Raw genomic sequence first — 23485 nt, 5'->3', positions numbered from 1 at the left:
ATTTTTAGTAACTGAAGTAACTAGTTGATGGAAAAAGCAAACACAGAATAAAGCAGAGTTGGCACAGACCTTGTATATCCCAATGGCAATGGGCGATGGATGACTGGTGATGTGAAGACACATACATCTTGCCAGCAAGAGGAACTGGTCTGCCCTGAGAGGAGATGTGGACCAGAAGCAGGGCTTGTACGTGAGGGACGGCATGTGTCATGTCAGAGCTTATGCAAGATTTTGACTGGGACCTGAATGGTGCCTTGGCCTGTGTTAGTTGTTCTGTAGGCAGATAGCCCCCACCCTCCTAATGGAGTCATGGTGCTGACTCATTTTTCAGTGGCTGCACTGACACTGAGGCTTCAGGCTGAATCCACTGGGCTCTACTTGGGCCGTTGCTTTTGGCTGAATAAGGCTGGGAACAACTTTTGAAACAGCCTGAAGCGCAGGGGCTCTGGGGGTCTGTGGCTTGTGAGGAACGATGGGGCAGGTGGAGAGGGAGCAGCAGATGCTGTGGAGGGATGTCTCATCAAGGGGTTTACAACATCCTGCTCTGCATGCTCTAGCAAGCTCAGAAGGAGGTCTCTTGCCCGGACACTGAGTTGATCTCCAATGTGAGGCCAAGGACTATGCCTACAGTGGATGGCTGGGGTGCTTGCTCCTTCCCTTTCTATATATTGGTGCAAGCACATGCTTTCAGTTTTCACATTGCTTTGCAGTGCTGGCTTTGGTCAAACCATGGGATTGGCTGTAAGCAAGAACCTAAACTGAATGGTGGAAGTTCTCTCGAAGAGAGATAATACCCAATCTGGCTTTAACTGTGCCTTTGTAGGCAAGGAATGGCTTGTCAGGCTTGAGTGCACCTAACCCCCATGTGTTCACGTTGTTAACTGTGACAGAGATGACTCTCACCTATATCTGTGAGCCTGCGCTGGTTCAGCAATTTGACCTCCTTTGACTCTTGAAGTTCCTGGAAAGTTGCTGGTGTCTGTGAGAGCCGCTTCCTCTTAATGTGCACATCAGGTTGTCTTTTTTTTTTTTTTTTCTTTGCTTTATAATACGTGCAATAGGTAATACTCAAGGTAAACATTCCTGCTGAAAGCAAGAGGACAGGAATTCTTCTTCCCTTACCAGGTCCACCTGCTAGATAACCCAAAGAAAAATATTGAACAAGTTATTTGCTGACAAGGTGAAAAATACGCACGTGAAAAGAAAAGGCAGATTTGAATGACACTGAGTGTACAAACTGCAATGGCAAAGGTGCACACTATGACTTTTTTAAAAGATCCATCTCACTTAGGTATTTTTAATACCTTCCTTCCTTTTGTTACTGTTGTACATATGTTCATATCTGCCTTCAGTTAGATTATCTTTGCAAAGTAAGTACAAGGTAGTGAAATACTGGAAAAGAGAATAAATTTCCCTGACCCACTCTTCAGGGTGCCCTTTGCAGATACAAATATAATTACTTAAACCATCTTGGCTTGTACTTTGTGGTGTTGATAGTCTAATTTATGCATTACTTGACCAAAAAAGTGGAAACTCTGTTCTAAGTTCATATAGTTCATTCCTTTTATTTTGTTCGTTTTGTTTTTCCAGTACAGTAATACCAAGGGGTTCACAGATACTGGTGTATGGAAACACAGCTTGTTACCAACTGTGTGAGCTTTCTGGCTGTCTTTAAGATCCATGTGTGTATGTACTTTTAGGGGTAGTATTACACTTTTATGCATGGAGTTGTTTGTTTCTGGGAGGTTGGGAGAGCGTGGAAAAAGCCTGTTACAAGGTAATAATATTAGTGGTTTTGCTAGAGGAAAGGCTTTGTCAGAAAGTATGTCTGCCGGCATTTCTTGAAAGAAGTCTTGTGTTTGTTTATTGTGTCCTTTATTGGCACTTGAACCTCCTCCTTTGTCAGCAGCTGAAGGCGAGTGATGAGGATTTCACCACCGTCATCTTTCTCTGGCTTTCACTGGCTGAGAAAAGTGGTGTTTCACTCTTTCATTTTCATTTGCTCGCTCCAGCCATGTCTTCCCCTTGGTGACTTTATGGCTCTTGCGCAGTTGCTGCAGCAGAGGTGCTGCTGGTGGTGGTAGGGGATGGGTGCCCCTCTGCCCTTGCGCTTGGGACATCATGTCACTGGGGTCATTCTGCACTGGGAGGCTGGAAAACAGACTTTGGCTTTCAGAAATGTCACCTGCAATGGAGGTAGGATGCTGTTACATATTTATTAATTTTGGCTGGTCTTTGAAATGGCAATGTAAAAACACTGTAATGGAAACGTCAAAGTCCTGAGCTGCAAATAGCTGGAGGGAGGGAGAGTGTTTGGGAATTGTCATTATATACTTATTTTCTTTATGTTTTTCTTTAGGCATCTGCTGTTAGCTCTTGTCGAAAAGGATATACTGAATCTATGGGGGCCTCTGGTCATTCTTAAGGCCTATGATGATTTTTTGTTTGCTTCTACTAACTTCTGCAGAAAGGGAAATGGTGGTGGTCTGAGACTTGCTGGTATTTATGTTTGAAGTGGTGGTGTGGCATGGCGTACTGTCCCATGCCACCCTACTGCAAATGCTGAGAGATCTCAGCTGTTCTGTAGCACAGTCTTGTTGGAAAAATAAGAGAATATGGGGAAAGTCTGTGGTTTAAAGTGTGGGATGAGGGAGCTAGCTCTCTTTTGCTGGGAATGTCTCAAAGAGGAAGTTTAAATTTAAACAACCAAAGAAAAGCATGAAGGAACCTGAAGGCTGACTAGTCTCACACTACAAAAATGTATTCGATGCAAATTCAATTTCTGTCTTGAAACAACTGAAATGATATCTTAGCAGCTGGCACCAATTGACTATCTCCCGGAATTGGCATGATGACAGCAATCAAACTGAATTTATTGCTTTGGGTTTGATTCCTCTTCCGGACTCTTCCCATTCTCAGAAATGTAATCTAGAATGTGTTCCCACAGGAATGATAGCTTCAAGCCTCCTTTAAGGGCAATGATAGAGCATGGTCCTAATGCAGGATGAAGACAGGTGGACTGTAGTATTAAGCAGCCTGATTGCATATTCCAGTTGAGGGCAAGAAGATTTTGTATTGGTAAAGGGAGGAGTAAGGATTTTTTTTTCTTTATGACATAGTTTCTTATCAAACAGATGATTCACAACTAAGTATTAGTTTTGTTGCTGCTTATTTTTACTGCATTTAGGAAAGAATCTGCCTTCCCACTGGGGTGGCTAAATGTTTTGGTTGCTAAAAGTTGCCTTTTTTTTTTTTTTTTTCTTTCCTTCTTCTTCTTCTGAAGGCAGGTGTACTAAATAAAGAGCAAGGCTTAGCCCCAGGACCTCAGTATAGCTGCAGTTTGGTAAAGTAAGCTAGTAGATGCTGCAGTGGGTGTGCTCCTTTGCATGTGGAACCGTTTCAAAACAGTGCTGTGTTTCTAATGCTTATTGAAGAAAGTAAGGTAGAATTAACTTTTTCCACCTTGTTTTCTGGTATGTGTGAAATTAATCATTTTCACTGATAAATCTTGGTTTGATTTATTTCAATAACTGTTTTGTCCACTCTTTGAATTACTTTTTAATGCTGTCTGTCTTCTGCTTGCCAGGAGAAGCAACTACCAGAAATAGGTGTGGTTTTGCTGATGCTTGTTCCTAGAGCAATAAATGTCAGTGCTCCTTGGGCAGGTGGAGGGGATGGGGCGCAAAGGGCATGTCTCTGAACCTCCCTGGTCACTGGTCCTTTGGGGAGCTTGTGGCAAGACTTGGGCTGGAAAGCGTGTTTGCGTGGCAGCTGCCTGCAGCTGAAACGAAACCCCTCTCCACATCTCTTGGGAGCAGGAGTAACTCAGGGCATCATAGCTATGTCCAAAGTCAGGAGGGGTTCGTGCTGTGCCGCCTGTGCAGGGTGGCAACATCGGCACCTGACATCTTCCCCTGCTCCCTGGCTCAAGTTCGGCCCTCGCTCTGCTTGCTTGGGACTGATCTCCTTTTTGGGTTTGTTGCAGGTATCTTTCTCCAGACTCTTGCATTTTGCCAGTGTACGTCTGCGCAGACGGTCTCCCTGTGTTTCCCTGGCAGCCCCTTCTCCTCGGCACAGCTTCCTAACAGGCTGATTAGGCACAATGACCTTTTTCTTCATCTTTTTTTGTTGTTGTTACGTAAATATTCTCACTTGACAGCTCTAGACCACTGTGATTTCTAGATGTCCTGTGCCCTGTCTGTGTGTCTGAAAAAGTTTTCCTCCAGGCCTTGGGTACCCTTGGAGGAGAAAGACCTGATGAGGAGAAACCTGTGAAGCAGCTGTGTGTGTAGGGGCTAGAGTAGAAAACTGTGAACTGATTCCCTAGAGAAGAATGGAGCCCAGAAGATGGGTCTTATGTTATCCATCTCCACCACCGCATCTTTGGGGTGGGGTAACAGACAGAAAAGGTCAGAGGATGAAAAGGTTTTCTTACAAAACAGTAAGACGTGCACATCAGTATAGAACTAGCCGTATTCCCCACCCTGTTGGAAACTGCCAATTTTTCATGAAGTAAAGCTGTCTGTATTTTGCTTTTTATTTCTGTAGGGTACACCTTTCTTTCACATCGCGTTATCCTGTTTACCTGCTGCGGTTTGATGCATTTAGAACATACAGGTCAAACTATCATGGTCTGCTGTCTTCTGTGCTCAGGCAGTGTTATTTTTCTTTTAACCTGCTCAGTTAGAGATTCTTCCAGCTGTGATGTTATTAATTGTGCACGGCCACTTCTGTCCATCCATTGTGCACGAGCAATCCTGACCCAGTGAATGGACTGCATGTTTGTATAAAATGAAGCAGTTACATTTTTGCTGGTCCTTAACTCTCACAAATGATGCTAACACAATCATTCTTGTTTTCTTTTAAAGTAAAACCCTAGACAAATCAAAACCCAAACCAAAGAAACCCCAGTTATCTGAACAGCCAGTTTCTTACCAGGTGTATCCTGGAGAAACCCGGTATTAGTGTTACTAGAATGACACTTAGAGCAGCATTTGCAGAGGAATAATGCTAAAGATAAAAGTTCAATGTAGTCTCACATGCTAAACCAAGATGCAGAAATCTTATCTCTAAAAGGCCTAATAAAGAGAAACAGATATTCACACCTTGGTTTGTGTATCAAACATGAGAAAGTTTTGTCCTGCTGTTTTTAAGCACCAACTACTTAAGCATTTACATTTTAAATTTTGCTACAAATAAGCTAGGTAGACTGCACTTTTCAGTCCATGTAGATACTCATTGCTTCGGATTGTAAATTGTCCAAATAGCAGGATTCTCTTTTTTGGCTGGAAAAGAGTAAATGAATATTAGATGAGAGTTTGTAATATCCTGTACTTAAGTTTTAAGCATTAGCTGTTGTTCAGGGCTAGACAGCTCTGTAACATAGCAGGAAAAGAGCTTAATGAAATTCAATATTTGGAAGCAGGAGGTAGATGAATTCAGACTTGGAACAGGAGTGCTAAATTTTAACAGGAAGGATAACTAACATTTGGAGTAACTTATGTGGGTGTATGGCTTTATTTATCACTTGAAGTCTTGAACATGAACTCCTATATTTTCTAAAGGATATACTGTGTTTTAGGCAAATTATGGTTGAATTTCATAAGTTGTGAAAGGTGGGAAATAGCCCTGATGTCCCAGGCCTGGGATGCTGTAAGGCAGGTAAGATGTGTTGCTGTGTGTCTGTTAGGTATGAGGTGTACTTACACAGTGCATTAAGAATAAACACCTTCACTCCACAGATGGCTTGCAGAAATAATTTGATCTTTTGGGCAGAGGGAGGAGAAATTATTGGCTTTACAAGCTTTTGGTAAGGCAGGGATCTAAACCCATGTCATATTTTCATCATTATTCTAATACAGTTAAGAATACTTTGCATTTTTAAGGTTTGGTGAGCTCCTGTATAAGAGGTGTTAAAGCCCAGCCTTTGACTGCTCTGCTGGACTGACACAACTTTTTTTCTGTCTTCTACTGGGAATAACCTTTGTTTAGATCAGAGAAAGGTTGAAAAATTGCAACTCCGTGTTTATTCCTTATGAATTTAGGTACCTATACTGTGCCAAAGGCTAGAGGGCGTTGAAGAAAGATTAAACAGGGGCTGGCTTTGGGGATGGGGGGGCTCTTTTCAGGTCACAGGTTGGGCTGTTTTCTGGTGCCGCCTGCAACAGGACGGGTGATCCTGCGGGAACGGGATCCGTGATCCTCCTGGACCCATGGCAGGAAACCCGCCCAGCCTGACCTTTCGCTGCTCTCAGTTGTGGTGGCTGGCTGCTGCAGGCTGGTGCTCCCAGGGTTGGAGTGTGCTCTCTGTGCGAGTTGTGCTTGAGTTTGCCTGTTTTGTTGCCCTGGAGACAGAAGAGTGTGGTATGCTTTCCCCCGACCAGAAATAGTTTCCCGTACCTTGTGACCGGAGCGTTGTACTCCTCCTCTGGTCTCTGGCCAGGCTGTGCGGTGCTGGAGGGATGGGGTGTGGGGTGATGACCTCTTGTCACAAGTTCTGGTGTGGCTGCTGCCCATGATCGCTAGCTGCCCTGCCCGCTCCCCTCCCTCGGCACGATGGTGTAGGATTTCAGGGGAGCAATTGCTCTTGATTTACATTCCCCATGGCATTTTGATGGTTATGTCATTTTGTTTGAGCCTTGCTCCCATCAGCTGTCTGTCCTGGCTGTCAGGACTTGGTGGCTGAGTAGCACGTGGTGAGCTCTTACCTCTCCTTCCCCCTTTGCTCGGCTGTTTTTGCTATCTGCTTCCCTGTGTCCTTGTACTTGGGAACAGATTCTCAGCAAGTGTAACTGCACACAAGGGCAATGCGATCTGGGTGGATGAAGGATCCCCTTCTGTAGGAGTTTCAAGTAGAGTTGGGAGGGGGAGTGGGGAATTTGCAAGACCTAGGCGTGCAAGCGGGCTATGGATAGTTTATCCAAAACTGTTGTCCTGCTGTGAGAATCTGGCCTGAGTGCAGAGTGTGCAGCGCAGTCCGTTACCTTGCAAGTGTGTTTTGCAAAACCTCACTTGTGAGAGATGCTGCTAAAAGGGAAGCCAAGGCACCCCCACCTCTCCCCAGCAATGCGGGCGAGAAAGCGCTTGCACTGCACCATCGCCTTGGGAGCGTGGAAGCTCTCCAGGCTTTCTTGCTGCCTGCTGCTTTATTGGAGAGTGGTTCTGGCATAGAACTGTAAAATATATGCAACAACAACAATAATTTCCAGGATTGAGAAGGAAGGAGAGATGAAAGAAGTAATTTACCTTCCCCCATCCCTGAACAGTAGCAGATGAGGAAGTAAGCACATCTCAGACCTATAAAATATTAATTGGGACATTTTCTACAGTTCAGCAGTGGGAAAGAAGACAGAAATCCTGCAGTGCCCTGAGCTGCTATTCCCAGCCCAGGAGAGAAAAGTGTTCTGAACTGAGATCTGGCTCGGTCTCTGTCTTCTGCTCATGGGGAAGAGAACAGTTGCCCAAAGCCTGTCTTTACAAAGGGAAGGGAAGACCATGCAGAGAGCATGGGGGTCCAAAGGCAGTTCTCAGGCAGGGCAGGGCAGTGTGGCTTTGTTGAAGTGGGTCTCTAGTGGGTTTCCGATAAATAGGAGGATGCTGCGTTCCCAGTAATCTGCTGAGTAGCCCAACCAGCCAAGGGTCCTGGTTACTTCTGTGGAGAAGATTTGCGTGTCACAGGGCATGCAGAGAAGGTGTGTTTTCAAGCCTGTGTGCTGAAGATGTGCTACAGAAAAAATGGTGAGAGCAGGCAGGGACTGCTGCTTCCCTTTACTATGTTCTTTTGATGGCTGAACTGGGGTGGAAGGGCAGTCCTTGTTTCTTGCCTCTTTCTAGGAATCTGCATCCCCCAAAATCTAGAGTTTAGCAGCTGCCACGGCTGCCTGAAAGACTTGCCTCCCTCAGATCCTTTCAGTGAATCTGTGCTTGTCCAATGTGAGCATTTTGTTTGAGAAGATGGGGGCTTTGTAGTGAAAATTCAGGACTCAATCATTGCTGCAGTGAATAATGTCCTGTCTGAGCCTCAGTGGCCAAAAGGCTTCCTGCTTCTTGGCTGAGATGGGCAGAGCTGCTATAGCTCCTTTCCTTGCACTCACACGTTACATTTCTAGGGAGGAGAAACCATTTTTTACTCGCCTTGATGTTTTTTTCTTTAATCCACATGACAGTTGTGCTTGAACTGATGTTGCCTTTGGGCTGGAATAAGCATACTTAGCATTTGGGCAGAACTTCTTGCCTGGAGATCTCAAAGTGCGTGATCAGCGTTTCACCAATGAGTACATCCGTGGGTACTGAAGTATGGTTACCTTTACGGTTCACTGGAGCTGGCAGAGTTCCCTACTTCATGTGATGGCTGTGCACTAGCAGGAGCTGTGTATTTCTCCCTCCTACTCTGCCCTTCTTCCCCACTGTTTCTCTGGAGTGGAAGCAGGTCCTTTTCCTATTTCATATGGGCTATTTCTTCAGAGACTTTTTCTCCTCCTCTCTAGCCTTGGACAAGGGGATGTCACTGGAAGTGGCTTTGCATATTTGTGAGGCTGTCAGAAGAGCAGTGTCTTTGCTGCTACTTGCTTTGAATCCAAGGAGGGAATATCAGTTTAGTGCTAGCTGTGTAGTCAGAGCGGAGGTCCTCCTGCAGCCTCCGCTGCACAGACCCTGCCTGAAAACGGCTGTGAGGTTTTTGGAAGAAAGTCGTGTTCCAGCAATTCCCAGCCCTCTGGATGTCTGCTGGGTCACTGTGTTCCTTTCTCTGTTGAATATGAACAAGAGCTGTGGTGCTTGTGGTTCAGACTTGTGGTGCTTAACACCTTGTTTCTTCTTCTCTTTCAGATCACCAGAAACTGGAACGTGAAGCTCGAATCTGCCGACTTCTAAAGCATCCAAATATTGGTAAACCTCCTTGGGCTCAGAGGGATGGGGGTGAGAGAGGAGTAATGTGTCTCATCTAGCACACTGTAAGAGAGCAGATGTACTCTGAATGCTTACAAAAACTTGTCAGATTTGCCTGTTGAAATCTCTCTGACAAATTCTGCGTATGACCCTGTGCCATTCCTTAGCATCTCAGCCCAGACATTCACCAAAGTGTGCTGTGTTCCCATCTGCTTGCCCATGCAGAGCTGTCCCTGCTCTTTGGGTGATGCATGACTCTTGTCTGCTCATCTGATGTTCTGCAATGGGAGTGAGCTGTTGTGTTTGTTTTCCCCCTACCTGTCTTCTGTTTCCCCTTCTTGGCACTCTTTGATGTATCTGTTTAAATGCTGTATTCAGTGACATGGCTAAAGTTAAAAGAGGGTGGGCTAATATGTCAGCTCTTCTCATTACAGTGGCCACTTATGCCAAAAGCAAGAGACCAAAACCGTTTTGGCAGTGGTAAAAAAATAAAAAATAAAAAGGCTAATAGAGTAAAGGGAATAGTTTTGTACACAAATACAGGAAGAGGCAAAATGAGGCACAACTTCAAACCAAAACTACATTTACTGAACTGTAGCACAATGGACGTTTTTCCTAAGTTTTCTTTTAGAGAAATTTACCATGACTGGAAGTTGCTTTGAGCAAAAAAATTGGACCATTAATAATCCCTTAAATAAATAAACCCTCTAGAATCCTAGCTAAGGCCGAATTTGAGTCAATTTATTTAAGAAAACATTGAGAAATACCAAACTGCCACCTTCAACCAAAACACTGTTAAATATCCCTGTCTGGGAAACCTACGGTGCACTACATTGTCTGTCTTTTGCATAACCTATCTGTCAGCGTAGATAATGTTTTAAGGGCATCTGTCTGGTCTCCTGACTTCCAGCTTCATAATCATTTGCTCCTATCCTCTGAAGACCCGGAAGAGGAAAGGTGCCTTACAGCATACCCTGAGGATTAGCATCTGTAGCCTATTCCATATATGATGAAGCAGCAATTTCCACAAGCTCGGGACCTCACAAAATGCAAAGCACCTTAGTAGCAGCTTTTCAGCAGAAAGAGCTTTGTTGCATCTGAGTGTAGTTGTGGAGGTATGGCATGAGGAGAGGAGCAGTGGCCACCTTCTATAGTAATTTGCACTGATGAATATATTGGCTGATAAATTCATTGCTTGGCAATATTCAGAATGACTAAAGCTCATATTAGCTAGTTATCGAGCTTCATTTGCCCCATAAGACTTGTTGCACTTAGTTTAGTAGGTGATGTCACTTTTTATTCTGGCCTTAACTTCACTTTCATCATCTCTCCTTTTTATCATTTCTTACATATTTTCTTGCCAGGCCTCTCATGGATCTTATACACAAGAGGAAAACCACTTTTATAAGTAAACCGCACTGAAAACAGAAACATATCACATTCCTGGTTCAATTCTACAGCTTGTGCCTCATCTGTAATGAGTGGCAATGCTTGTCTCTTGTATTGTGGTTTGGAAAAGACAGTTCTGGGGGAATGCCAGTCGTTCTTGCATTTTCTACAGAGCATTTCTTGTCTTCCTAGAACAGGGTTTTTTTTAAGATAAAGAGACTAGTCATTCTAAACTCAACGGGTGGTCACAAATAGCAATAAAGGAATTAAGTTTTATGCCTACGACACAGAATCAAAGTGTGTTGAGTAAGACCTCGGGAGGTCATACGGTCCATTCAGCAGTCCTTACCTTTTATACCTGGCTGGTCCCAGGCATGTTTGTCCTTGAAAACCTTTAATGCTTCCACAGCCCCTAGTGGCAATCTTTCAAATGTTTAATTTTTCTGTCAGTTAGACATTAGAAAAAACATACTTTGCTGCTATCTTAGCTTGTTGTTTCTAGTTCTGTCCAGAGTATATGTGGAAAGTAGTTTTTCTTTCTTGTAACAATCTTTTACATATTTGAAGACTGTTATCATGTCTCTTTTTAGTCTTTTTCTTCAGACTAAACAAACCCAGTTCTTTCAATCTTTTCTCATACGTCATGTTTTCTAGACCTCCAGTCTTTTTTTGTCTTTTTTTTTTTCTTTTCATTTCCTGGACTCTCTCCAGTTGCTTCATATCTTTCTAGAAATGTGATGCCCAAAACTGGACATTAGATTCTAACTAAGGCCATGTCAGTGCTGACTAGAGGGGGAAGAATTACTTCACCTGTCCTACCAAAGATACTTTTGTTTTGTACATCATCCTGTGAAACTTGCCGTTTAAATATATTGTTGATGCACATTTGTTTTCTGACACATTATTGCTCCAGATTAGTTTCTGCAGAACTTGCGTCAATAAATAATTTTTCCATCTTGTATAGATGAGGATTCCTCATCTATACAAGTGTATGTTAAATTTGTCTTTATTAAAACAAATAGGAAGAAATCCACTCTGTGGGTTCCCCCCCAGAGTTAAGACCATTGTGATTTATCTTATGACAGTATAATAGGGTTGCAACTCCCCCTCCCATAATGTGATTTTTAATAACAATGCCATGTATTGCATCATGTAGATAAGTAATAACACTGTTGAATACTGTTGAACTCTGGATAAACTGTTGAAGATATCATTTGGTATATTGTTCCAGTTTAACAGTGATTGATTTTGAGTATGTTTTTTCAGTGAGTTGTATACACCATTGTAAGCTAGTTCTGAATAGACTATTTTTTTCTAAATTGCTTATGGAAATAGTACGTAAGATGCTGTCAGAAGCCTTGCTGAAGTCCAGATGCTACACGCATTGCTGCTTCCATATTCCTTGGACTTGTTACGTTGTCATAGAAGGGAAACATGTTGTTCTGATATAGCAGAAGTTTTTTTTTTCTTTGAAATGTGTAATTAGTAATCACCTAGTTACTGCCATTCTATGTTGTAAACTCTTCTGGATGAATACTTGGTGTGTTGCCTCAGTGTGAGCTATGCTATTAACACTGCACCAGTCCTGAAGAATTCTGCAGATTTTGCACTTGCTTTCATTTCCCCATTAAGTTTTTCTGTTACTGTCTTTGTTGCAAACTGTGTTGTGGCATGTCCTGCTCTTCTACAGTGACCTGAGCCTCTAGTGAGTCTGGGGCAGAGGATTGAAAATTAGGACTCTGTGAGGTGGTCTGCTTTTCCCTCCCGCCTGTACACAGGACATAAGCAAACCTATTGTTGAATTTGTGGTTGTTATCCATTTGTTGCAAGATGGTTGAGTCTGCTATGGAGATTCTGGACTGCAACACACTGACCATAATGCTGCTAGTCCAATAAAATAAAGGTTACTCTAGGTACAAAATAATGGTGGTATTTCCCTGCTGTTGCTTGTTGTGAAATGACCATTTTCTGAGTTATCCTAACATGCCTTCGTGAAATCTCAGCCCTAATTATAGGCTATTGCTCTGTAATTGGGTGTTTTGCTTGTCTTTAGATGCACATTATGGCCAAGGTAATCACAGTGGAGTAATCCTTCCAGAAGCTTAGTGTTGCAGTAACATTTTTTGTCTGGACAGCAGAAAGTTGACTTGAGGCAATTTTCTGATTTCCGACTCCTGGTATGTACCATGTTCTCATTGCGAACCATCCATTTGAATGTGCCATTATAGCTGGTCACCTCAGACTTTAGTTCAGTAGAGGAAGGACTTCTTTCCCTAACTCGTGACATTTTTTAATTTTGTTTTCTCCTGACAACTTTCTAGTGTATTTTGCATTCTGGTCCAGAGAAGCCATTTGTCAGCCATACTCACCAAATACAGCAAAATTGGATGGAGACCAATCAGTGATCTGTTCCTCCATCCTGTTTTAAAGGCAAAAAACATGTACCCATTACTGAGGATATGGGAGTGTTAGAGAGGCAGAAGGCAACATCATTAAAACCACACTGTCTGTAAGCAGATAAAATGCCTGTGGAAGTTGGCAAGAGTCACGGCTCTATGGGGAATTCCACTTCTTGAACAACTTACTGTTCCAGTGATTGACTTATCTATAAATCTTATGGGCAGTTGACATGGATGTATTTGGGAACACGTGGAAGAGAATGATATGGCTCTCTCCTCCCTTGCTGTCCCTGCTTTGCAGGAAAGAAGCGGGTTTCTGTAAGCATGCTCATAGCCCTGACCTTTCATTTGCAGACGCTTTCTTGATTGTGCCACTGAAGCTTGTGCAATGGCCAAGATAAAATAAAATTCGCCATTGCTTTCTGTTTGTTGTAGAGCTAAACTTAGTGTGAGTATTGACTCTTGCTTACTGGAACAGCTCTTTTGGTCTTCTGCTTAGTTGTAAACTTAATTTCAATCAGTCTGTGTATTTGATTTTTAAGTCCTGTAATTCATTCACTACATAGGGATCCTCTTGTAGAGAATTCAGTTTTTTCCCATGCTTCCTGCTACCCATCAAATATTAGAACAGTGACAGAGTTAGGAACCCAACCCCAGTATCCTCCTGCAGGCTTGTTCAGTGCAGATGTGAAGTTCAGCACAGTTGAACATGACCTTTCCTTTCCTAGGACTCCCAAAGCAATAATGATGCAAAATTTGATAAAAATCCTCATTCATAGTTTTGAAAACTCTTCTCTAGCATTCCTGTGTTCTCCTACAAGAGTAGAATTGTGGCTTGTCCAGTGTACCACGAAGTCTGCTCTGTGCATGGATTTTGTCCACTGTGGTGTTAGGTGTTGCCCTTCTCCTTCTAAATTTTGTTACGTCACTCTAAATATGTTCCTCCTCTTTGGATCTGTCACCAGATGATCTGTACACTTTCTTAGATATTTTTAACCCAACTGTACAAAAGTAGTTCTTGAATATCTTTTGTTCATATTTCAAACTGAGCGCTTCAGGTCAGTTATTGTGTCTCAGCTCATGGCAGCATATGCTGTGAAGAACTGCATGCACTTAGGTCTAGAATAATAAAAATACGTGTTTTAAGAGAAGCTGGTAGTAGCCCAAGAGCCAGAGCCAAATTCTGTTTCTTATTTCTGCCTTCATATCCGTTGCTGAACTGCTTCAGAGTTAATTTCTTTGAGGGAATTTATAGCAGTAGGGAAATGCTGTCCTCAGCATCTATCAGAATTATTGCTTTTTCAGGTTTTTCCTACTTCTGACTTTTTCTCCAAAATATACTTGCACTTGAATTCTTTTTATTTTAACTTCTATCTCTTGGCTTCTCTCAGCATAAACCACAATTTTGGACATGTCCGTATTTAAAATGAGGAGAAAATGATATATAAATCTGAGAATTAGAGGAATTTCTTTTGACCCGGTTCAGTTTTATTTCCTTTGACAAGTGGTCTGTCCTCCTAGCGCCTCTGTCTTGTGGGAGTGATTTTGATGGATGTGTATAAAAAAGGCCTATAGTTTGTGTGCCCTTAAATGATGGTTACAATCAAGGTGCAAATTGCTGCAAGGACTGAGAAGGATGCTGTGCTTCTGTGTGCAGCGCAGCTGGAGAATCCCACAACACTCATAACTAACCTGGGTGGGAAACGGGATGCATTCATCGTGTCTGCAGACCTAATACTGGGTTTGTTGTCTTAGTGGTATCAGCCACAACTTAAGGTTCACTCATTTATTTTGCGATACTACTCTTGATGAGCAGGCCCTCACTTTTTCCCTGCTGCTGCCACTTGGAATGTTTTCCTATCACCTTTTCCTTAACAAGAGATATGAATTGCTTCCTTAGTGAACAAGACAAAAACGTAGGCTGTGTTTTGCTGTAAACAGCAGATTTCCTTGTTTTCATTTGGCTGCAGACATCCAGACTGCCTTTGCAATTGGGACAGAAAGGGTGTTATGTGCAAAGAATAGTTAAAATGCTGAGGATTCTCCAGTGGTTTGGCCACACTTGCTGCCCTATGGAAGCTCAGTGATTTCCAAGTGGGATGCTCCCACGCCTGGCCCCCTGTTTAGAGCTGCTGCCCTGTGATTTCTATTTCTGGGGGACTGCTCCTTTTCTTAGGTGACAGTGATGTAAAGAGGGGATGGTGTGGGGTTGGGGGGAGAAGAGACTTTATAGCAAGAGTTGTGCTTTACGGCTTTCTCAGTTACTGAGCAGCTTTTCCTTGGAAGTGCATGGGGCTGCCTGAGAGAACAGCGAGTTGCTGTGCCTCCTAAGAGGTCAAATGATGATGTTCTTGGCCTTATGTCTTTAACATGCTCTCCTCTTCCTCTCCCCCCCCCCCCCCCAAAAAAAAACCCAGATAAAAAACCCCACCAAACATTCAAAAAAGCCTCAAATAGAATATCAGCAATATGCCATCCTGTTGGAAAATTTGAGCCTTTGAGCTGCAAGTTACCATTCATTGCTTCCAGTCCTGCACTGCTAGTGCAGATTAGGAGAGTGCCCATGTATGTCTGGCTGAGAGGAGGCTCCCCAAAACCCCAGGCAGTCCAGCTTTTTATTTCTCATTCCTGTTCTTCTTTGTTACTTCTTTCACTAACTATTGTTTACCTCTTCCTGTTTTTTCCTTTTTCTGCTGCCTCTTCCTGTAGCTTTTCCTGTAGTTTAAGAGAAATGTTTCTCCATAATCCCCCTCAATTTGGCAGTGGAGTGGCAATGGCATTTTCTTCCTTGCCAGGAGATATATTTATTCTGTGTGTCTTTGTGGTCGGTGCTAGAAAGGTATTCGGATTGCATCATTCATCTATTTAGCTGTGAGATTTATCTGTATGCAAACAATCTCTTAAAAAATAAATAGTGGGATTATGGCCAGACTCAGTCTGGCCCAGCAAACTCAAAGGTACTGCAGAAGTTGGAGAAGGATTCACCTAAGGTTTTTTCTTCTCCCTTTCTAGTTGGAATAGCATAGAGGAAATGGAAGGAGCCACTTTTGGGGTTCCCCCGTCTGAGCACCAAACAGAACAGAGGGACAGCTGCACTCTGAAATCATGCAAGTGACAACCTGCCTTTTGAGCAGAGCTCGCCTTTGTCACAAGGTTTCGTGACTGTCCTGGGCAGTGCAAGAAAATCAGGTTAATACAGCAAGGTGGAAGGTGTCAGGCAGAACACCTGCCTGCATGGGCAGGAGCACTGCTTTGCAGCACCAAAGGTTGATTTGTCCCTGATGGCAGAAATGCGTGTAGCAAAGTTGCAGAGCCTGTGTGAGACCCCTAAAATTTGTCATGGCCTTTGTCTTTATTAATTCTAATAAAGTGGATGTTCTCTGTGTATTTTCTTTGAGATACCAATAAAGTTAATTTATTATTTTGGTCAGGTTTTTTTTTTTTTTTTTTTTTTAGAAAAAGCTCTCATGTGATACTAGTGGTTATCAAAAGCACTTTGCTTATCTGGTATGTGGATAACCGGAAATTATTAATAACAATTCTGGATGGTCATGATTATACTGTTATCAGGAGAGTAGGAAATATTCCTACTAATGCACTCTTTTGGCTCATATAATGTTTAAGTAGGGCATACTAAGTGTTATGTATCATGTGCCTAACTTCAGTCTTTCAATACAGACATTGCAAAATCAAAGGAAAAACAACATTTAGGTGGCACTGAAATGTGTTTTTTTTAAAAAAATAAAAAATACTTTGTGTTGTTTTTTTTTTTTTTCTTTCCACTTTTGCTTTTTACCTCTGCAGAAGTACTAGTTTCTTAACAGGAAGGATACTCTTCTCTCTACAGCTTCCTTCTAGGCTGTGAATTTCTGTGCTTAAGGGAATTTCCCCTGACCTGGCACCGTGTGTGGCAGAAAGGGCACTGTTTTAACCTCATTTTTTTAGGACTGGAGTGTTAAAAAGGTTACAGTGAGAACTATGCTGGGGGGGAACCCACCCCTGTGTGCGTGTGTGCCTTCTCGTACTCCCTTAGGACTGTTCCTTGTCTCTCCTTGCAGAGCCTGTAGGAGCTCGGTTCTGCCTGAATTGGAGCAGTGTTAACAAGGCTACCTTCTCTTCCATTTTCCAAAGCTTTAAAACTGCATTTGGTTTGAAATGCTATGGGCTTGGGGAGTTTACAGCAAGCTGGTGTATATCCAGCATACTGTAACCTCTCTGTGTCAGATTTGGAGGGAGGAGGAGGGAAAGTCCTTGTTCCTAAGGGACTGGTTAGCAGCAGCATGCTATGTCCTGTTAGCTAACTGTCCTGCTGCTGTTAGTTGCTGCTCTAACAAAGCTGGTCATTAGCTGCTGGGACGGATGATTTCTAGAGGATTATTTGCATTACACAATTTAATGGTTTTTAATAGCAATTTTTTAATTAAAAGGAGAGTCCTTTTGGAAGCAGCCTGAGCAGCTGCAGCTGAATTCTGTGTGTTTAATGTAATTAGAGAAACAGCTGGGGTGGGAGCTGAGCACCCAGCTCACAGGCAGTCACAGGTCGGTGGTGGCTCCTCGTGGGACAGGCATCCTGAGTGATGCGAAGGGCGCGGGAAGCATCCTGGCTCACAGCCAGGCTCAGAGGTGGTGGGACAATTCCTGTCTTGGCTGCCCAGGCTGGTGAGCAGCTGGGGAAGCAGAGAGTGGGTGGTAGCCATCTGCGTCAGTTCACTTGTCCTGCCACGGACGATAGTGCTCAGTTTGCAGTCTGTCAGGCCGTGTGTATTTGTATCTATAGTTTCAGCATCTCCTGGCACGTTGGAGAATATCTTTGGAAGAGGGCATCAGGCAGGTTTTAGCCTCCCAATTTTATTCTGCTTCTTCTGGCTTGCACTGTCTCTTGAAATATGCCCCCTGTGGCATCTCCCACCTCCTCCCTTTCTCCACTGTACAGGCAAATGTCGACTGGAAACTGCTGAGAAGCGAAGCTGTGGCTGTTTCTAGTGAGTGGCTGACCTTTAAATAGCATTGTTCAGCCCAGAAGATCCCAGAGCATTTTTGAGTGTGCACTACTAAGGCTGTGTGAAAGACTTACTGCATTGAGATTACAGCGACCCAGGAGACAACCAGAAATCTCTGTTGCCTTGTATTGGCTCTGCTGCAGGTACTGCAACACTGGCAACTTAATTTGGGAGCCCCAAATATAATATAATGACAGCACACGACGTGTGTTAATGCAGAGGTATTTGGCTAATAGTGTCCTTTACATTCCCATAATATCCAAATGCTTTACTCTTAGGAACACCAGTGAACCTAGATTTAGCAGACAAGATTATGCTACTCTGTAGCTTGAACACTGTCCCTAAGGACAAAGACCATTGGTATGTAGGAGCAAGTATATTTCAGCCTATGTTACATTTTCCTAAGCAGAGATGAGTAATTACAAAGTGAAGATACTGGGAATTGTCCTGTGAAATTTTTTTTCTGATTATGTACTTGCCTTTTGCTATGACTTTGGTACCTACTTTGCTTGCAGAGATTTACTTGCAGCAGGTTGCCAGAAACCACCCTGTATTAGAAGAGCCTGCCTGCCCCAGCCATGGGCTGAGCCCCTGGGCAGCCCTGCTCCACTGTTTGCTGCGGACGTGGGATACAGGGGAATGTTCATCCTGGGGCTTATGTGGCAGGCATAAATGCTCCAAGCCTGTTATGCTTGACATTAGAGTGAAAAGATAATATTCAGCACACTGGGCAGAGTGAAAGGAAGATGTGGGTGAAATCTAGGCTAGGCATAATCTGTGTTTGTAACCCCAATATCAATTGGCCTTTTACATATGACTTTAAAAATGAGATGCCTGTTTCTTTTCAATGTTTTTTTTGTGTTCCTGTAGTTCAGGTGGACTTTTACAAAAATTGAAAGCTTTTTCTGATTTCTTCATGATTCGTTTCAACTTTTGCATTCACAGAGTCTTGCTTTGCGTGACTCAGTGGCAATTTGCATTGGTTGTTAGGCCAGTACAGTTTGTTATGCAGGATATTTTCCTCTTATGCTCAGTTGCTTCGTATCACGCTCAAACATCAGAGAGCTGTGGCTGCCTGTACAGGGTCACTTTATTCAGGCAGGGAATGCAAACCACGTGGCATGACTGTTAATGTATTACTGTTTCTCACTAAAATACTTAATTTACTGTAGTTAATATCATAGCTTATTAATATAATTTCTTTTTAAAATAATAACTCTACGTGCATGAGGATTTTGAAACACTTTGAAGTATCAGCTTGAAGTTTTGTTCCTGAGGCAAGATTTCCAGCAAGACTCTGAAGGTAGCAGAGAAAAGTAATATTCACAGCACACGTTCTTAGAAAGTGCTTGAACTCCTGGTACCCAGCTGTTGTTAGGTTCAGTAACCGCAGCACGTCCCCCTGAGCCACTCACTGTGGTATCAGGCTCTTTGCGAATGCTCTGAATTGCATTAGGGCCTCAAACCTGATACACACACCCACGCGAGACAGAAAATAATAATAACTTGCATCAGGCAGTGCTGAAGATCTGAGTTTTTGGGGAGAGAGAGTGGTTTGGTCTCACTGTTTTTCTGTTGTTAATTGTTTTTCCAAAAGGCCAGCTTTGTGGGAGATGCTTCCTGTACAGTTAAAAGCAGTTTACATAGGATGAGGCTGGAGAGGAGGCTGAGGTAAGAAAAGGATGCTTAAACCAGTTAGCTGGGTTGTGCCTTGTGTGTAGTGATGCATCGCAGCTCTTCAACTGTGCAGAGTTACAGGTGTGCATTTAAAACTGGAGGGACAGTTCTAGGTAGCAGTCTCATTATCCTTGTTGGAGTACCACTGCAGTACCAGATTCAGGACTATATATGAGGAAAGTTAGACTTTTTTTTGAGTATTTCTGAAAACATTGTTTCATCAAAATGCTGTATTGAAACCACTGCTTGTCTTTCCCAGAATCTATGTGCTTCTTGGATGTATCGTCCAAGCGATGATACACACTTTCTGCTGACCGACCATCTGGTATTGCTGCAGAAGATGTTTCTACCTAACAGTCTGTAACTGATTCTGCTCTTTTGGATAGCATTTATTCTGGCATTGCTTACTAGTGCTGTGGGGTTTTATTTATTATTTCTGAAGTTATCTGTAAGACTTGAGTCTTAGAAAATTAGATGTGTTTGTGAACTCTGAGCCCTCTGTTCTTTGTCTGGATGGGACTTTTTTCTGTGCTTTGACTAAAACTTTGGGTAAAATCTTTCGCCACCTCCTGTAACTGGTTTAGTGCCTTGTTGTCTGACTTCTGTTTTCTTTCTTACTCCCCTCTCCTTGTCTGTTCTTGCTAACCATTGTAGTAAGTGCTCTTTCATCCATCAGAGACCTTTGACATGGGAACAGTCATCAGGTGAGCCTGACTGCGTTGTTTTGGCAGGGACTGTTTTCCCATGTCTGTAAGAATCCCTGTGCTAAGAGTGTTGGGAAAGAAATATGGTTTGATTCGCTGCTTCTGGGCAACAGAATCAATTAATAGGAATAATCTACCTCATCTTCTGGTGAATAGAGTGAGATCAGGTTCCTTGGCAAGCACTGGACTCTTTGGTTGTCTTTTGGAAGACCCTTTTTTTTCTGTTGTGCAACTTCCCTGTTGCTGTGACTTGAGACTCTTTGTGATGTATGTGTTTGTCTAGCCTGCTGCACTAGACATAGATGTCATTGCTCCCCTGAGAAGAATAAAAAAAAAACCCAGGGTTCTGTAATAGAATCATAGAATGGTTTGGGTTGGAAGGGACCTTAAAGATCATCTAGTTCCAATCCCCCTGCTGTGGGCAGGGACACCCTCCACTAGACCATGTTGCCCAAAGCCCCATCCAACCTGGCCTTGAACACTTCCAGGGATGGGGCATCCACAACCTCTCTGGGCAACCTGTTCCAGTGCCTCACCACCCTCACAGTAAAGAATTTCTAACATCTAATCCAAATCGACCCTCCTTCAGCTTAAACCCATTACCCCTTGTCCTGTCACTACACTCCCTGATAAACAGTCCCTCCCCATCTTTCCTGTAGGCCCCGTCAGGTACTGGTAAGTCGCAATTAGATCTCCCCAGAGCCGCCTTTTCTCCAGGCTGAACAATCCCAGCTCTCTCAGCCTGTCCTCATAGGAGAGGTGCTCCATCCCTCCGATCAGCTTCGTGGTCTTCCTCTGGACTCACTCCAACAGCTCCATGTCTCTCCTGTACTGGGGCCCCCAGAGCTGGATGCAGTACTCCAGGTGGGGTCTCACAAGAGCAGAGTAGAGGGGCAGGATCACTTCCCTCGACCTGCTGGTCACACTTCTGTTGATGCAGCCCAGGACATGGTTGGCTTTCTGGGCTGCAAGTACACACTGCTGGGTCATGTTGAGCTTCTCATCAATCAACACCCCCAAGTCCTTCTCCTCAGGGCTGCTTTCAATCCATTCCTCGCCCAGCCTATAGTTGTGCTTGGGATTGCGCCGACCGAATATTTTTGAAGAAAAGGTTAACTGGATGAATATTTTTAATTCTCCATTTTCTTATCATAGATAGCAAGTTTTTGGGAATCCTTTACCTTCCAACATCTACACATGATTCTATTTTTCACCCTTTCGTGTCAACAGATTACACAGGTGTGGGCAGCCTGTGTAGGCTTGGATCAACTGCTTGGTTGAAGCTGAACTTGTGGTAGCAATAGAGATGTTAGATGGTGTGTTGGGACCAGCAACCTGTGGAACAAATAGGATCTCCTTTTCATGGGAAAATGTCCGAAACAGAGGACAGCCCAGTACTCAGGTTCCTGTTACCCACTCTTGGAACTGGCCTTTTGGGAACCTGTGTCCTACCTTCAGGTGGAGGGGACTCGCATAGGACATCTTTAAGCAAAGACAGCTCTATGCTGTGGAAGGTGGAGGTATCAAATGGTATCTGATGTTGTGTATCTTTGATGAATGTTAACACAATGTGGATATTATGAACCAAAGTGGAGAGGAGGCCAAGAAACTTTTAAAATGCTTTTATCCTTGACATGAGCTAAAGGTGGTGGAGTTACTTCTGAGTATATGCCATTTCATGGGCTGGCTGAATGGTTTTGGGAAAGGCAGATCATGTTTTTAAGCTGATAGTTCCTAGTAATTAGCACTGTATTAGAAAACAAAACATTTAACTTGTGTGTCAGCAAGTGAACTATGGCACCAGAGCTGCTGATTGCAGTATCCTTGCTGGTCAGGAAGGCTCTTGTGGCTCTGCAGGAGGGTAGGTAAGCAAAGCATTAGGGTGAAAGGGCACTGGGTGCTCTTGCTGTTCTGCTACTGGGTATTGCTTTTGTTTCTTCCCATCAGGATCGGTGTGAAGTAGGTGTGGGTTGGGATTGAAAGTCACAAGAGTTCTGGTGTATTCAGACTTTTCTTAATCCTTTTTTGACTCCCCTCGTTGCTGCCCCCCTCCACACTTTAAGCCTAATGTTTTGAGCTGTTGCTAATTATTCCCGTACAGGGTGGTGGGGCCCGCTGTCATCTTTGCTGTAGCTTTTCTGGGTTTGGCTGTTCTACCATTACTTCCTGAGCTCTGTTAACTCAGCAGATTAAATCCTGGGCAGATTTTGTTCCAGCATGGCTCTGAGCCGTCGCAAGGAAGCAGCTCCCTTGTTAAGTTAATGACCTGCGTCCTGCCTCCAAGGCCTTCTTTTGCTATGCAGCCCTAGGGTTATGTTCCACGTCAGTATTTATGAACTGTCTCTGTCCTCCTGTCATGGTTCCTCACCTAAGGACGCAAATAGTGTTTTACTGTCCTTGAGGGCTCTTTCTGCTGCCTCTGCCAGCTGAATTGCTATTTCCTTCCCTTTTCAAAATTGCTTTCCTCAGGACAAAGAAATAGTAGCAATCAGCTCATTTATGTTTTATTTTCTGATGTAATTTGCTGCCTACATCTTTGTGTCGAAGCTTACCGTTCATTATTTCTCACTTCTACCTGCATATGTGTTTGCTGTTCCCTTTTCATGGCCATTGCTCTTAGCCTGCTGGTGGCTGTGTTCCTCCTCTGTCACGATTTCATTTGTGCTGCTCTCCTCTCTGCTTGGTGTTTCTTGCAGTGCTTCGATGACCTTTCAGGTGCCAGAGGAAGGAGAATGCTTTTTCATGCACACCAAGCGTCACCAGACAAGACCTAATTAGCACATTTAGCTTTCCTTGAAGTTTCTCCATCTGTTCCCTCTTCAGAAGGTCCCTTCACAGACTTTTGCCCATGTCCTGGACCTCAGCTCTTGTTCATGTGCCTGTCTCCTGCATTCATCTCAAATAGTCTTGTGCAATGGAGTGAAAACTGCCTTGCACTGAGAATCCAAGTGTCTGTTTCAGCCACTTCCCGTCTTGTTTCCAATCTTAAATGGCAATCTTTCTCCTAGGAAATACCCTTCTTCTTGCTTGCTTTTTGTAATGCCATCTCTGGTTTCTGCCAAATGCTCAGGAGGGAAGTTTTCTTGTAAACACAAGTTGTATTGTATTGAAGTTATTACAAAGCTAACTAAACTTGCTTGGAAGCTTTTTTTTTTTTCAGTGAATGATTTGAGGAACATAGTTTTTAAAGGTGATGCACTTCTGTTTTCATGCTGTAGGAACAGCATGTTGTGGCTGAAACACCTGCTGTACTGGTATTCTAACTGTACTTGCTTGTTTGCAGCATTATGCTGGCTGGAGTACTCCTCCCAAACCGCTGTATTCAGATGCATAGAAAAGCTGAGGAAAGGAAATTGGTCAAGGGACCAGCCCAGAGAGCTTGTAGATAAAGGCAGGAAAAATACAGGAAGATACAGGCAGAAAGAATACA

General features: G+C 43.4%; 1 protein-coding gene across 18 annotated transcripts in view; it reads left to right on the top strand.

The window, feature by feature from the left end:
• The window catches only part of CAMK2G (calcium/calmodulin dependent protein kinase II gamma), a 122285-nt gene that overhangs the window by 44617 nt on the left and 54183 nt on the right, over positions 1-23485 (top strand). For all 18 annotated transcript variants that reach the window (XR_012836373.1, XM_075758589.1, XM_075758579.1 and 15 more), the window contains exon 3: positions 8827-8886. Coding sequence is in view for 17 of the 18 variants with exons in the window: in XM_075758589.1 (XP_075614704.1) it covers positions 8827-8886 (60 nt within the window). In the remaining variant the exon portion in view is untranslated. The remainder of the gene's footprint in view (positions 1-8826; positions 8887-23485) is intronic.

Source organism: Balearica regulorum, chromosome 7 (assembly GCF_011004875.1).
Source record: "Balearica regulorum gibbericeps isolate bBalReg1 chromosome 7, bBalReg1.pri, whole genome shotgun sequence".
In the NCBI taxonomy this organism is placed as follows: domain Eukaryota; kingdom Metazoa; phylum Chordata; class Aves; order Gruiformes; family Gruidae; genus Balearica; species Balearica regulorum.
This window is presented reverse-complemented; position numbering and strand designations above follow the sequence as displayed.